Source organism: Meleagris gallopavo, chromosome 14 (assembly GCF_905368555.1).
Source record: "Meleagris gallopavo chromosome 14, MGAL_WU_HG_1.1, whole genome shotgun sequence".
Classification (NCBI taxonomy): Eukaryota; Metazoa; Chordata; class Aves; order Galliformes; family Phasianidae; genus Meleagris; species Meleagris gallopavo.
In genome coordinates, this window is record NC_139417.1 from 19,739,444 (window position 1) to 19,754,782 (window position 15,339).

The following is a 15,339-nucleotide window of genomic DNA, read 5'->3' on the forward strand; positions in this document are numbered from 1 at the left end:
GAAGGTTCCAGATCCCGATTCTTCTTCCAAGAAGTGGCGTGAGGACTCCAAGAAAGACTTTGGTGGACACCGACACGCTTGGCAGGCAAGCTCTGGATTTGCCAGAGAGCTTTTTGGCTCTTCTGCACGTTCTCTGGGATTGGTGGCTGTATGGGACAGCTGAGGCAAGCAAAGAATCAGTCATGGGAGCATAGGTGAAGGCAATTCACGTCTGCTGCGGGAAGGGGCGGAGCCTGGCTCCATCTCTCCTAGACCCATTTAAGAACTGACTGCCAGTGTGGAAGGATATCTTCTGGAGACCCACTCTATTGGAGTTTTCCTTGCGAGCCCAGGTTACAGGTCAGTCTATCTATCCTTTCTGTTTCCTGCTTTGGTGTAATAACGTTATAGCTTAGCTTCCTGATAAAGCATAACATCGGTATATCCATTAATTGTACAGGGGCACACTGGACCCCCAATCATTCAGCTTTCAAGGCCTGTTGTCCTGACAATTCTTCCCTTGTCCCCATTTCCTCGCGTCCCAATCCCTGTTTCCTGCCTCGTCCCCACTTCCTGCCTCCCTCGTCATCTTTTCTTCCAATTCCATTTTTATTTCTGTGTTAACCGTTGGAGCACCGTTGGAGTTTCCCAGATCCAAATGCACAATTCTGACCACGTGTGATGCCAAAAGAAGAAGTAGGCTCCCAAACAGGCTTTTGCTGAGTGCTGTCCATGCCTTGGGGTTTCTAGATTCACCAGTAATCCTTTCTGCGCGACGTTGTTCAGTCCTGCGTGTGAAGCTTTCTTCTTTCTTTCTAGGAGTGGCGCCTCCACCACCACATGCTGTAGGCGTTTTGGGCTGCCTGAGTTCCCGCGTTGAACGTGTCCTGTTCCTTGGAAAGGTGTGGACGTTATTAGACACGAAGATGTCTTCACTCTTGCCATATGGGTCGAGTCCTCCACCAGATGCTGTTGGCCTTCTGGGCCCCCCTGAGTTGCTGCATTGGCTGTGCCCTGATCCTTGGAGCGGGGTAAGTGACTCTGGTGTCCCTACCGGAAGGCGGTCTCTGCTTTCGTTGTCCTGTGCCCAAACGCTTGCAGCATGGCACTGTGGCCCTCGCGAGTGGTGCCAGGACTTTAGCCAGGCTCTTGGTGGAAGCAGCAGGAAACCACAGCCGGAGGTGGATGCCAATATCCAACGCTTAGTCTCTGTGCCGAGGTACGTTGATCCCTGACGTGTCCTGTTGAACACGCTCGCTGAGGTCCTCTGGGCTTGGTGTCGGATGTCCCTCGTGCTCATGTTGCTTTCACCGGGTGTTCTTTCTTTCCCCATCTTCAGGTCTCCCCAGTGCTGATGGGCTGTCAGAGCCATGTCCCAATGTCGTCTTCTTTTCTGCTTGGTTCAACAGCATTTTTCTACCCCTTTGATCTGTTTTTCTTCTTCTTTTTCCATATTGCCTGTTGGCGCTTCGTTGGAATTTCCCGGATCCAAATGCACTCTTCTGACCATGTGTGATGCCAAAAGAAGAGGTAGGCTCCCAAACAGGCTTTTGCAGAGTGCTGTCCATGACTTGGGTTTTCTCGATTCACCAATAAGTGTTTCTGCGCAACCTTGTTCAGTACTGTATGTGAAGGTTTCTTCTTTCTTTCTAGGATTGGCACCTCCACCATCACATTCTGTAGGCGTTTTGGGCTGCCTGAGTTCCTGCGTTGAATGTGTCCTGTTCCTCGGAAAGGTGTGGACGTTATTAGACACGAAGATCTCTTCACTCCTTCAAGATGTGCCCCGTCATCCACCAGATGCTGTTGGTCTTGTGGCCCCCCTGAGTTGCTGCGTTGGCTGTGCCATGATCCTTGGAGCGGGTTAACTGACACCGCTGTCCCTACGGGACGGTGGTCTCTGCGTTCGTTGTCCTGTGCCCAAACGCTTGCAGCGTGGAAGTGTGGCCCTTGCGAGTGGTGTCAGTACTTCAGGCAGTGTCTTTGTGGACACAGCAGGAAACCGCAGCCGGAGGTGGATGCCAATATCCAACGCTTAGTCTCTGTGCCGAGGTACGTTGATCCCTGACGTGTCCTGTTTAACACGCTCGCTGAGGTCCTCTGGGCTTGGTGTCGGATGTCCCTCGTGCTCCCGTTGCTTTCACCGGGTGTTCTTCATTTCCCCATCTTCTGGTCTCCCTAGTGCTGATGGGATGTCAGTGCCATTTGTCAGTGTCTTCTTTTCTTTTTGGATTCAACAGCATTTTGTTAGTATTTGTACTGTTTTTGTTGTTTGTTTTTGTTTTCCATGTTGACTGTAGGGCTTTTGTTGGATTTTCCTTCTTCCGAGTGCAACGTCTAGGCTAGTTGTGATGCTAAAAAAAGAGGTAGGTTTCAAAACGTTCTTCTGCTGAGTGCTGTCTATTAATTGAGGATGGTTTAATGACTAGTCCTGTCCCCTAGTCATGTTTTTCTGTACCATATGTGAAGGTTTTTTCTTTTTTTTCTGTTTTTGGTGACTGATGGCGTTGGACTTTTGTGTTTGCTTTATTGTTGCATTGCTTGTCTCCTTATCCTGGTGAAGGCTATATTATTACTTTATTATGAGTTGATGGTGATCATTAATAATTTTGCTTTGTATTGAATACGTTGAAGTGTAGAGGTGTGCCTTGACCTAGTGATTTCTGTCTTCCATTTGGGCTCTTGTTGTATAGTTTTGGAGACATCTCAGACCGACCGTTAGCAATATTCACTCCTCTTTTTGACTGGCATGCTATGTTGATTCCTGTGTTTGTGTTTGTTCTTGCTGAGGTCCTGTCAACTTGGTTTCGGTTTTCTCTTGTGCTCAGTTTGGTTTCACCAACTTTTCTTGCTTTGTTCCGTGTTTCCTGTTGCAGAAATTGCTCTCTTGCTTGAAGGGGAGGAGCTGCTGTTGCAGTCTATTATTTGTTCCTCTGCTGACTAAGAGGAATCCGTGAACAGTGACTGGATTTTTCAGCAGTTTGATAGCGAGGCAGTTTTGCTGTCAACAGAATTACAGGTTAATTTCTCGATGTTGAAGTGCATGTGGAATTAGATTCTTGAGAGGAAAAAGACTTTGTGATTTCTTTTTCATTTTTCCCTTTAGATTTTTGCGTTGTTCTGTGCATGTGTTGTGCAACTTCCTGGAGCCTATGGAAGTTACCTTACATTCTGTAATAACAAATCCTGTGTAGTTTCATAGTATTTGTGATGGCAATCATCCAGATAGTAGCTCATCACAAGGCAGAGAATCGGATTCAGGTTTTGTAATGACTGTTGCTATGTATTTTTCTGTTATTGTTATTGGTTTGTGAAAAGATTGTGCTGTATGTAGTTACTGGGTGCTGTTGGTCAAAAGTTTTACATGGAGTTTGTCTTATGTCTTTCCTTTGACTTGTCTTGTGCACTACAGTGACCCGACTGTACTGCTATGTTTTGTGCAAATGTGATATGGAATGAAGATCTGGGTTTTGTTATCGTGTTTTTGTTAGTGTGTCTTAATACTTGGGTTTTATAGAATGTAATCAGGTTTATCAGTTGGGATTTACCATTCGTATACCTATAGTGACTGGGCCCAATACCTCAGTTGTCCTTTCGCAGTGCACAATGGCTACCGAGATCTGTTCCATCAGTTTCCAGGCAGCAAGGCGAGACTAATAGGTATGCAGCTACGATGATCACCTTTATGTTCTTTTTCAAAGTTTGGCGTCCCATTTGCCAGTCTCCAAACTACTGGAACATTTCTGGTTAGCGTGGACTGCCGAAGAACGAGGAAGAGCAGGTTGGCATTGATGTCTGCCCATTTCATTAGCAGTCCAGGGTGAGATCTGTCAGGCCCCACGGATTTGCTGGCATCCAATTTTTGGAGGAGGTCTGAAACAGTCTCATCGTATATCACGCAGGGTCTGTTCTGTTCTACATGCCAATGTACCAGAGTCGGCAGCTGTGTGGCCAGGGAGTAAGAAGTTTTTAATAGTAAGATTGAGGCAAAGAAGGCATTAAGAGCCTTAGTATTATTCTGATCCTCAGTGAGCAAGTTGCCCTTGGTGTTCAACGGGGGATGGAGATGCTGTATAGTCCTTCTCCTGCTTTTGATGTATTTATAGAAACATTTTGTGTTTTCGTTAACCTTAGCGGCCAAGTTAACGTTCATCTTGGCTTTGGCCTGTCTAATTTTCTCCCTGTACAGCTTCCCTATGTACCTGTAATCATTATAAGTAGCTTGACCACTTTTCCAGAGAACGTGAAGTTTGGTTTCATTTTTGAATTGCAGCCAAAGGTCTCCGTTCAGCCCATCTGCTCTCCTCGCCCGTTGGTTCGTCTTGTGTGACTTGGAACTGTCAGCTCTCACAACTTTAAAATATTTTACTTTAAGTATTCCCAAGCTTCCTTGGCTCCTACGCTCTCCAAAAGTAGCAACGAAGGGACTGTCCCAATTATGATCCTAAGGAGGTTAAAGCGTGACCTTCAGAAGTCTGAGGCAGCAGTTCCCTTGTCCCCCATGTGGATCGAGAAGGATCAAGAAATCTAGCATTTCTGTGTCACTATGGCCCAGATGGCATCCAACTTTTATGTCCCCCTCGAGTACTTTTTTATTAACAAGCAGTGTCCAGGATTTTCATTTCTTTCTTTGGTTCTTTCACTGGCTGCATTTGGAAGTTATTTCTTGGGTTCTTTAGAAATGCCTGGGACTGTTCTGTATCTGCCATATAATGAATGCAGCACACGTTTGGGAAGTTGAAGTTCTCCACAAGAAGAAGAGGGAGAGAGCTTGAGACTGTACCAGCTGTCTATAAAGCGTCTCACCCTGGCTTGTAGCAGACACCCACAATACCAGAAGTGTTATCAGTCTTCATTTCTATTCTGGCCCATGAGTTCTCAAGCCTATCATCGCTAACACTGATTTCCATACATTCACATACTTTTCTACTGTACAGGGCTGCACCACCGCCTTTCTTTCTTTGTTGTTTCTTTTGGAAAGTGTGTAGCTATCCATCACAGAACTTCAGGTGCTGCAGTTATTCCTCATGTCAATCACATTACAGCTTTCTGATTGCCCAATGGCCTCTAGTTCCGTTGCCGTGTACGGCCGGGCTGTTACGTGCAAATGCGTGAGGACAGGGGGCCACTGATCAGGAGTTTTTTTTCCTGAGTTATGACAGGACAGACTTGTAGCGGATCTGTTGAAATTGCAAATTCGAGATCTAATTTAGATTTTTTTATTTTCCTGGTCAACGCAGTCTGTTGATTCAGGATTCTGGTCATCGTGTATTGAAATGTTATAAACTTGACCTATTAGAAGATGCAGAATTGGTTTCTTTCCTCCCGTTTCTTAGTCTATGATATGGTCTTTCAAAAGTTGTTTTTCATTCTCTAAAGTATTATTCCTCTTTTAGCACGACAAGTATTTAATAGCGGTGCCATTGTAGTTATCTTTGTTAACTCCCTACCCCGTTTTTCAGTATGTCTGCTTATTCAAAGAACATTCCAAATCCTTCCGGGATTGCCTGTCCAGGAGTCATTTTATTTAGGGGGACCATCGCCTTTTACCTCATCATTTATAGAATCAAAGAATATTAAGATGTTGCAATTATGAAATACTCAAGAGAGTCAGGCAAAGAAGGTTATAATAACAAAAAGAGAATAGATAGAAAGCTTACCCATATCTTGGGCTCGTTTACCAAATTCCAGCTGAGCAGATCTCCAGAAGTGATCCTTCACCACAGGTGGTCAGCTCTTAAGTGGATCCAGGAGGGTTGGTGCCTGGCTCCGCCCATTTCACCAGCACAGGTTGATTGCCTTCACCTGTGGTCCGGTGGATGACTCATCAGTCACCTCAGGTGATCAATCAGAGGTTCAGGCCATGACTCAGCAGTTTCCATACAGTCCTTCATGGAGGACCTTATCCCTGTATGTAGAGGTATATCGGACTTTTTTGGCCATTCCGTATGGCAGCGTGCCGTTAACCATTCTGTTATAGACCGGTTTTCCTTAAGATATTGATTATCTGCATATAACCTCTGCCTGAGAGCAGGATGCACAGTCACGGTGCCGGTCTGTCCTGTACTTTTTTTGTTTTCTGAGTTATGACAGGACAGATTTTTAGCGGATCTGTTGAAATTGCAAATTCGAGATCTAATTTAGATTTTTTTATTTTCCTGGTCAACGCAGTCTGTTGATTCAGGATTCTGGTCATCGTGTATTGACATGTTACAAACTTGACTTATTGGAATATGTAGAATTGGGTTCTTCCCTGTTAATATGCCAACTTATTGCTCTAACATTTCAATGTTGTTTTTCAAAAGCTGGTTTTCATTCTTTAAAGTATTATTCCTCGTTTCAGCATGATTTAAAGTATTTAATAGTGGTCAGGCCATTGTGGAGGCAGCCAATTGTCTTCCCTTTGTGATCAATGTATTTTTGCTTAGTGTATAAAAGAAATCTACTCAACAGTATTGGAAAAAATATTTCCCATAACAGGTAGGGGACCTCATTTTTCGACGATAACTGTTAGTTCAGAACAGTGAGATTTCAGAAGTCCTGGGACCTGCTCAGGAATCATTTTATCTAGGGGTGCAGTGTTTTCCCCATTGACCCATTTATAGAAATTGCGAAGAAAAGACACGTTATAAATTCTAGTATATTTGGTTTGCTGTACTTGCCAAGCATATCATCAATTAATATTAAGATGCTACAATTATAAACAAGAGAGTCAGGCAAACAAGATTATAATTACAAAAAGAGAATAGGTAGCAAACTTACCCATATGCTGGCCTTCGTTATCGAACACCATCACAGTAGATTTCCAGAAAAGATTGTTCCCCACTGCTGGTCAGTTTTTAAATGGGTCCAGGAGGGGCGGAGCCAGACTCCGCCCTTCTGGCAGCACCGGTTGATTGCCTTCAGCTGTGCTCCGTGCTGACTCATCGCTGCCTCAGGTGATCAATCAGAGCTTCAGGCCATGACTCAGCAGTTTTCATACAGTCACCAATTGGCATCAGGGACAGACTGGGATTAAAATATGTGGGTTATCGCAGCTCCTCCAGCTATAAACCTCCCTTGGCAGCCTTTCACGTTATTCATTTTCTTTGCCCTATGGCTGTACCGGCACTTTAAGGGCCCACCTGAAGCTGTGATGGAGCACCTGGGGAGGGGTGCGGCCCTGCAGCACAGCTGGGGGCAATTTGGCTGTGGGTGGGGCAGAGCCAGGCTCCACCCCTCCTTGATCCCATTTAAGGGCTGGGAAGGGCAGGGGCAGCATCTGAGCCTGCGGAGTGCTTCCTTTGGAGTGTGCCTTGCTCTTAGGGATGGGGTGAGTGATTTTTTTTTTTCTCTATTTTGTAGCTGTTTTCTCTTTTTTGGCAGGGAATCCTGTCTGTTCTTAGGGGGTGGTAGCCGTTTGTACCTGGAAGCTGCTTCCTTCACTTCAGAGTGTGGGTGAGTGTTGGTCCTTGGAATGGGGTAAGTGGTTTCTTTTTTTATTTCAGGGTTCTCATCTCCTCTTTTTGGGGGATCCTAATTCCATTGAAGGGCTGGTAGCTGTAAGAACAGCATCTGAACCTGGAAATAGCTTCCTTTGGGGTGTGGGGTGAGCACTTAGAAAGGGTTGAGAGATTCCTGCTTTATTTCAGAGCTGTGAACTCCGCTTTTTTGGGGGATCTCAAGCTGGGTTAGAGCAGCTGTTTTAGCTATGTGTGTTGTTTCCTTTTCAGTGGTTCTCAGGTCATAATCTCCCATCTGGGCTTCAAATATGTTCTTTCTATTTCTCTGTATTCTCACTTCATGGCTGTAATTAATAGTGCTTTGTGTTTATTGCATCTATGCAGTGTTTTTTAAGGGCATTCTGTGCATCTTTGTACTGTTTTTAATTACGTTCCGTGTCTCTTCTGATTTCATTTTGCAGCATGATGGGGTTTAATGATTACCTGGGCTCCTCCAATCAGCAGTGTGAGATCTGTGCGGCAGGTAACGAACACCATGAGCCCCATGTTGGTGCACTGCTTGTACGCAGGTAGGTTTGCAATGCGGTCCAACTCCCCCACAGTGAACATCCACAGCTGGATCACGTTGCTCAGAGTCTGACCCAGTCTTGCCTTGAAAGAGGTAGCGCATCCACTACGTCTCTGGCAACCTGTTCCACTGCCTCACCACCCTCTCTGTGGAAGACATTTTCTTTAGATTTAACCTCAATTTTCCCTTGTTCTTTCCTTTAGCTATTGAAAGGCTGTTACCAGGTCACCTTGGAGCCTTCACTTTTCCAGGCTGAACAGCCCAGCTCTCCCTTCTTAAAGCAGAGGTGTTCCATCCTTAGGTTCACGTTTGTGGCTGTACTCTAGATGTGCTCCCACTGCTCCATGTCTGTCTGCACTGAGGACCCCATGTCTGGGTGCAGCACTGCAGGTGAGGCCTGAGCAGCGCAGAGGGGGGGGGGGGGGGTCGCCTCCCTTTGCCCATTGACCACCAATCTTTGGATGCAGGTCAAGATATATTTGGTTTTCTGGGCTGGAAGGGCTCATTGCTGGCTCGTGTCCAGCTCCTACCCACCGGTACCCCAGGCCCCATGGGGCACTATTGCGCTCAGTCCTTAAATCCCCCAGCATGTTTTGGTGGTCGGCGTTCCCTCATCCCAGCTGCTGACCCTGCACTTGGATTTGTGCCCACTACTCAGCGCATTGAGGTCTCTCTGGATGCTGGGAGGTCCCGACTCTCTGTTGTGTCACTGCACCCCACAGCTCGGTGTCATTAGGGTGCACTCAACCCTTCTGTTCATGTCGCTGATGAAGGGGCCATCCCAAATGTTTGTATGAACTGGGCGTAGAACCCCCTTGAGAGCAGCCCTGTAGAGAAGGACTCGGGGATCCTGGTGGATGAGAAGCCAGACATGAGCCAGCAGTGTGCGCTCGCAGCCCGGAAGGGCAACTGTGTTCTGGGCTGCATTAAAAGAGGAGTGGCCAGCAGGAAGAGGGAGGTGATCGTCCCCCTCTACTCAGCTCTTGTAAGGCCCCATCTGAAGTACTGCATCCAGGCCTGGGGCCCCAGCACAGGAAGGATGTGGAGCTTTGGGAGCAGGTCCAGGAAAGGGACACTAAGATGATCAGAGGGCTGGAGCACTTCTCCTATGAAGAAAGTTTGAGGGAACTGGCATTGTTTTTCTTGGAGAAGAGAAAGCTCTGGGGAGACCTCATCACAGCCTTACAATACTCAAAGGAAGTACATAAGCAGGAGGGGGGATGGCTGTTTATGAGGGTGGATAGCGATACGACAAGGGGAATGGTTTTAAACGGAGACAGGGGAGGTTTAGGTTGGTTATTAGGAGGAAGCTTTTTGTACAGAGGGTGCTGACTCACTGGAATGTGGCTTTAGAGTCACTTCCAGGAGGATCTGCTCCGTGATCACTCCCAGCACAGGGGTGAGACTGACATGGTGGTAGTTGCCAGGGTCACACTTATTCTCCTTAATATCTGGTGTGCTGTCACCTTTTTACTAGTTATCAGGGACTTCACCTGACTGCCTCCACTTCTGAAATACCACTGAGAGTGGCTCAGTGACTGCAGCGGTGAATTGTCTTGGAATTGTGGGATTCATCTCGTCAGGACCCAAATGTTCGGGTCCTCAGGTGGTCCAGAACCTGATCTCCCATCATAGAGTGGGATGGGCAGGGGTCTGTGGGACTGGCATCGCTTCCTCAATCCCCACCTACCAAACCAAAGGTGAGGGCAGTGTATAGTGAGCAGTTACCAAAGAAGATGAAAGCAAAAATGTTGTTGGGTACTTGAGCCTTCTCTGGTGGTAAGCAGCATCGTGCACAGAGTGCAGCCACATTGCTTTGAGATAGGAGCGCAGCTTTGTGTAAGAGGTACATATGCAGGGCAGTGCCTTCATTACTGCGTTGTGTCCAACAGGTGGCAGCAGAGCTGCGGTGCTCCCGAGTGCCGTAACGACTGCATGGAGATGTGTGGATTTCCATGGGAACAGCAAGGAACCGGAATCTGCATTTTCTGGAATGCCCCGGAAGCTCACTTTGCTGACTGGTAATTGTCTGCCCAACAGGTAAGGGCAATGCACAGCCACCAGTGTTTACCCATTCCGTAGCATGGCACAACATGGTGCTCCCAGAGCTCTGAATTGCACTTCGTGGTGCCCGGAAGGCTGCCTGTTCTTTTCTTTCTGCATTCTCCTTGTCTCTGGCTTTTCGCTGTAGCGTTTACCTTTTTTTTTGTCCTCTGTGTTCCCTTCTGCATTGTCTTGTCTTCCTGTTTTTGTGTTCCATGCCACATTGTCTTGGCCATTGCCCTTGGCTTTCTTTGCCGCATTCACTTCAGCACTCAGTTTTGGCGTTCCCTGCCGCGTTCTCTTGCCCTCCTGCTTTGGCGTATCCTTCCGCGTAGTCTTGGCCATCGCCCTTTGTATTTCTTTTCACTTTCTCTTGGCCGTTGTCCTTGCCTGCGCATTCACTTGCCCTCCTGTTTTTGTCTTCCCCACCAAATTCTCTTGGCCATGACCGTCGGCTTTCTTTTGCCACATTCTCTTTAGCATTCGGTTTTGGCGTCCCCTTCCATGTTCTCTTGGCCACTGCCCTTGGCTTTCTTTTGCGTCGTTCTCTTCAGCATTCAGTTTTGGCGTTCCCTTCCATGTTTTCTTCGGCCATCGCCCTTTATTTCTGTGCTCTGTTCTCTTTGGCCTTCCCAGCTGCATTCTGTTGGCCTCCTGTTTTGGCCTTCCCAGTTGCCCTCTCCTTGCCGTTGCTTTGCTTGTGCTTTCCCTTTGCTTTTGCCCTTCCATTGCCTCAGCTGCCTGCTTTGCTTTGCCTTTGCTGTGGTTTATTGTGGGTATTCTGCTTGCCTTTGGCTGTCTGGAATTGGCTGGGAGACAGCGTTAATGTTAACCTTGGCCTGAAGCCATAGCTTAATGGGAGCTCTGATGATAATTACTTTAACCTGGAGCGTACCTGTAAATCGAACCGTGAAGCCAATATTATAAATGTCTTTATCCTAAATGCTGTCATTAAATTAATGCCATGTTTTCTTTCAAAGTGCTCCTAGTTGTACTTGTAGTGCGGAACACTGCTGTTAAACTAACTGTAACTTCAACCCTATCAATAGCATTAATTATATCCCTAATGCTCTCTTGTGTCGTTAGTAGAGCAACATGCGGGGGGTGCAGCCCTACATATGTCGGGCAGTGCCTTCATTAATTTGTTGTGTCCAACAGGTGGCAGCAGAGCTGCGGTGCTCCCGAGTGCCGTAACGACTGCATGGAGATGTGTGGATTTCCATGGGAACAGCAAGGAACCGGAATCTGCATTTTCTGGAATGCCCCGGAAGCTCACTTTGCTGACTGGTAATTGTCTGCCCAACAGGTAAGGGCAATGCACAGCCACCAGTGTTTACCCATTCTGTAGCATGGCACAACATGGTGCTCCCAGAGCTCTGAATTGCACTTCGTGGTGCCCGGAAGGCTGCCTGTTCTTTTCTTTCTGCATTCTCCTTGTCTCTGGCTTTTTGCTGTAGTGTTTTCCTTTTTTTTGTCCTCTGTGTTCCCTTCTGCATTGTCTTCTCCTCCTGTTTTTGCGTTCCATGCCACATTGTCTTGGCCATTGCCCTTGGCTTTCTTTGCCGCATTCACTTCAGCACTCAGTTTTGGCGTTCCCTGCCGCGTTCTCTTGCCCTCCTGCTTTGGCGTATCCTTCCACGTAGTCTTGGCCATCGCCCTTTGTATTTCCTTTCACTTTCTCTTGGCCTTTGTCTTTGCCTGCGCATTCCCTTGCCCTCCTGTTTTTGCGTTCCTTGCCACATTGTCTTGACCGTCGCCCTTGGCTTTCTTTTGCCACATTCTCTTTAGCATTCGGTTTTGGCGTTCTGTGCCGTGTTCTCTTGGCCATCATCCTTGGCATTTCCTTCCAAGTTCTCTTGGCCCTTGCGCTTGCCTGGGCATTCCCTTGCCTTCCTGTTGATGCATTCCATGCCACATTCTCTTGGCCTTTATCCTTGGCTTTATTTTGCCACATTGTCTTCAGCATTCAGTTTTGGCGTTCCCAGCAGCATTCTCTTTGACTTCTTGTTTTGGTCTACCGGCCACCTTTTGCATTGGCCTTCTTTGCCTTGTTGTCTTTCGCCTCCTATTTTGGCAGATCCTACCATGTTTTCTCTTACGCTTGCCTGGGCTTCCATCCTATGTTCCCTTGGCCTTCCATTGTGCCGTTTCTTGATGCGTTTTCTCAGCTTTTGCCCTTGGCCTTTCCTGCTGCGGTCTTATTGGCTCTATATTTTGCCCTTTTCTGTTGAGTTCTCCTTGCCTTTGCCCTCATCTTGGCTTTCCATTGGGTGCTCAGTTTGCTTTTGCCCTTGTGTTAGCTCGGCTGTTTGCGTTGCATTTAGCTTGGTTTTCCGTGGGAGTTGCGCTTCTGTTTGCCTTTGGCTCTTTGGGATTGGCTGGGAGGCAGCGTTCATGTTAAGCTTGACCTGAACCCATAGCTGAATGGGAGTTTTAATGATAATTTTGTTAACCCGCAGCGTATCTGTAAACCAAACCCTTAACCCAATGTTAAAAATGTCTGTTACCCTAAATGCTGCATTAAAAATCATGCCCCATGTTTTCTGTCAAAGGAACCTTGTCATTGTAGTGCAGAACACTTTGTTAAACTAACTGTAAGTTCTACCCTATGAATAGCGTTAATTATATCCATAGCACTGTCTTGTGCCATTGTTGGAGCCACATATGGAGGATGCAGCTCTTTGTATGTGGGGCAGTGCCTTCATTTTTGTTTTGTGTTCAACAGGTGGCAGCAGAGCTGCGGTGTTCTAGAGTGCCGTAACGACTGCACGGAGATGTGTGGGTCTTCATGGGAACAGCAAGGAACTGGAATCTGCATTTCCTGGAATGCCTCGGAACTCTATTAGCTGATTGGTAATTGTCTGCCCAACAGGTAAGGGCAATGCACACCCACCGGTGTTTAGTTATTATTTAGTTAGACACAAGGTAGCGTTTCCAGAGCTCATTTCTACGTTTCGTGGTGCCTTGAATGTTGCTTGTCTTACTCTTCGTGCATTCTCCGTGCCTTTGCCCTTTCCTTGCTGTGTTCTCTTGTTTTTCTGTTTTGGCGTTCCCTATGGCATTCTCTTGCCCTTTGTCCTTAGCCTTCTTTGACATGTTCCGTCTGCGTCCGGTTACCCACGACGTTCTGTTTGGCCTTTGGTTTTGGCGTTACCTTCCATCTTCTCTTTGGCCATTAGTCTTGGCCTTTGCAACATTCCCTTTGGCTTTCCTTTCTGGCATTCCACGCGACGTTCTTTTTGGCATTCAGTTTTGGTATTCCTGGCTGCGTTCTCTTTGGCCATTGCCCTTGGCCTTCTTTGGCACTTTGTCTTTGGCTCTTGTTTTTGCATTCCCTACAGCGTTGTCTTTGCCCCCTCGTTCTGGCCTTCCCTTTTATGTTCTCTTTGGCCTCGGTTTTGGCGTTCCCTTCAATGTTCTCTTTCGCCATTGCTCCCGGCCTTCTTTGCCCCCCTCCCTTCGGCCTCTTGTTTTGGCATCCCTTACGGCATTCTTTTTGGCCTTTGGTTTTGGCCTTCTGTGCCGTGTTCTCTTTGGCCTTTGCCCTTGAACTTCTGCATTGGCCTTCCATGTAGCATTCTCATGGACCTTGCCCTCCATTTTGGCCTCCTTTGCGTGTTCTCTTTAGTCTATGTTCTGGTGTTCTCTGCGGCCTTCTCTTAGGGCCTGACCTTTGACGAGGCCTTTTCTTTGGCGTTCAGCCTGCTTTTGCTATTCCTTTGCCTTTGATGTTGCCTTCCATTGTGTGTCGTCTATGCCTTTTTCCTCTTTTTTTGTGTTTCCTCAGCAGTTCCCTTTGACTTTTGGTCTTGCTTTTCCCTGGCCTTCCTAACAGTCACTATGAGCGTAATCCTAATATACCTAAGGTTAATACCTTAATCCTAATGAGCTCTGAATCTCAAATGCAGTGCTAATTGTAAGCATGACTGTATAGATAATTGTAGTAACTGTCCAAATTAACCTTGAGCCTACCCTTTAATTGGGCACTAAAGCCATGTGTAATCTCCTTTGTAAGTCTAAGAAAAATCCTATAGCTTCTTTGTTCCAGTATTGCTGATTTTACTGTGAAGCCATTTCTTGGGGTGGCATTTGGCTTCCATGTTTTGTGGTTGTGGGCTTACGGTGAGTGTTGTTTGTGTCGGCATTCCTCCTTGTAAACTGTGTCTCTCTGTATTACAGGTGAAGATGTCTTCCACATTTCCAGTTGATGATTTCCCTGCTGGGACGGCATCAGCTTTTCAGGTCTTATACACTGACCACCAGCTCGGTTCAGTTGAGCAGTTACCCGTATTTCCCGGTCTGTTCCCTTTGCTTAGTCTTCCTTTCAGTCTTCCAGAAGCTCCTATCACCGTCCAAGGTCGGCACAGGCAACATGTGATTTGTGGCACTGAGTCTCACTGTAGTTCATTCAATGACCTCAGCTCAGCGATCCCATCCACTCCGCTCCTTTGGGCCCTTCTACTGTCAGGCCAATGAAAGCTTCTTACTGATGCGATTTGTGTTCTTGCCAGGCCATTTCTAGCCTCGTGCCCCTTTGTGGCCTTTTTGAGAATTGCAGTGATTTCACTGTGTGCATCCAAGTTATTTCAATCAAATTGGTTTCAGTTTTGCAATCAATTCATGTGAACCAAATTGGTTTTAGCTTTGCCTTGCTGATGGGGTTGGGTTAGCTTTGCTTTGTTTGTTTGTACCGCAGGGCTAACCCAACCCCATAAGCAAGGCCTAAGCGCCGTTGGAGGCTATTTGTGCTCCTTCCTGGCCAGTTGGAGATTCGTGCCCCTTTGTGGCCATTTGGAGAATTGCGTTGATTTAAGCATGTGTATTCAATTTATCTATTCGAAATTGTCTTCAGCTTTGCAGTTACTTTGCATTAACCAAATTGACTTGGGCTTTGCATTCAGTTAATGTAAACAAAATTGACTTGAGCTTTGCCTTGCTTACGGGGTTGGGTTAGCTTTGCTTTGTTTGTTTGTACCGCAGGGCTAACCCAGCCCCGTAAGCAAGGCCCAAGGGCCATTGGAGGCGATTTGTGTTCTTTCCCGGCCAGTCTGAGACTCGTGCCCCTTTGTGGCCATTTTCAGAATTGTGCTGTTTTCAGCATGTGAATTCAATTTATCTCCGAAATAGTCTTCAGCTTTGCAGTTACTTTGCATTAACCAAATTGGCTTTAGCTTTGCAATTCAATTAATGTAAACCAAATTGGTTTTAGCTTTGCCTTGCTTACGGGGTTGGGTTAGCTTTGCTTTGTTTGTTTGTACCGCAGGGCTAACCCAGCCCCGTAAGCAAGGCCCAAAGGCCGTTGGAGGC

At 46.8% G+C, this 15,339-nt stretch overlaps 1 protein-coding gene across 9 annotated transcripts; it reads left to right on the forward strand.

The window, feature by feature from the left end:
* Window positions 1–787: 787 nt before the first annotated feature.
* On the forward strand, window positions 788–15,148 carry LOC109364190 (uncharacterized). Of its 9 annotated transcripts, none has more exons than XM_085235952.1 (9): window positions 788–1,010; window positions 2,280–2,345; window positions 7,467–7,567; window positions 7,883–7,990; window positions 8,193–8,379; window positions 9,882–10,029; window positions 11,191–11,338; window positions 12,758–12,904; window positions 14,212–15,148. In XM_085235952.1, the coding sequence occupies exons 1-5, from the start codon at window positions 906–908 to the stop codon at window positions 8,197–8,199; spliced, it is 387 nt and encodes a 128-aa protein (XP_085092078.1). In that variant the 5' UTR covers window positions 788–905; the 3' UTR covers window positions 8,200–8,379; window positions 9,882–10,029; window positions 11,191–11,338; window positions 12,758–12,904; window positions 14,212–15,148. The 9 variants fall into 9 exon arrangements, 5 of the variants coding, with proteins under 5 accessions (XP_085092078.1, XP_085092077.1, XP_085092076.1 ...); XM_085235949.1 differs by lacking the exons at window positions 788–1,010; window positions 2,280–2,345; window positions 7,467–7,567; window positions 8,193–8,379 and adding exons at window positions 1,026–1,509; window positions 1,633–2,031; window positions 7,345–7,416 and having other exon boundaries at window positions 14,212–14,274; window positions 14,361–15,148; XM_085235950.1 differs by lacking the exon at window positions 8,193–8,379 and having other exon boundaries at window positions 825–1,010.
* The last annotated feature ends 191 nt before the right edge of the window (window positions 15,149–15,339 follow it).

Bases quoted from the DNA above. Each gene is read 5' to 3' on its own strand.
- LOC109364190 (XM_085235948.1), top strand. From the start codon at position 1,694: ATGTGTCCTGTTCCTCGGAAAGGTGTGGACGTTATTAGACACGAAGAT. The intron at 2,032-7,344 runs GTACGTTGATCC...CTTTTTTGGCAG, and splicing joins CGCTTAGTCTCTGTGCCGAG to GGAATCCTGTCTGTTCTTAG. The intron at 7,417-7,882 runs GTGAGTGTTGGT...TTCATTTTGCAG, and splicing joins TCCTTCACTTCAGAGTGTGG to CATGATGGGGTTTAATGATT.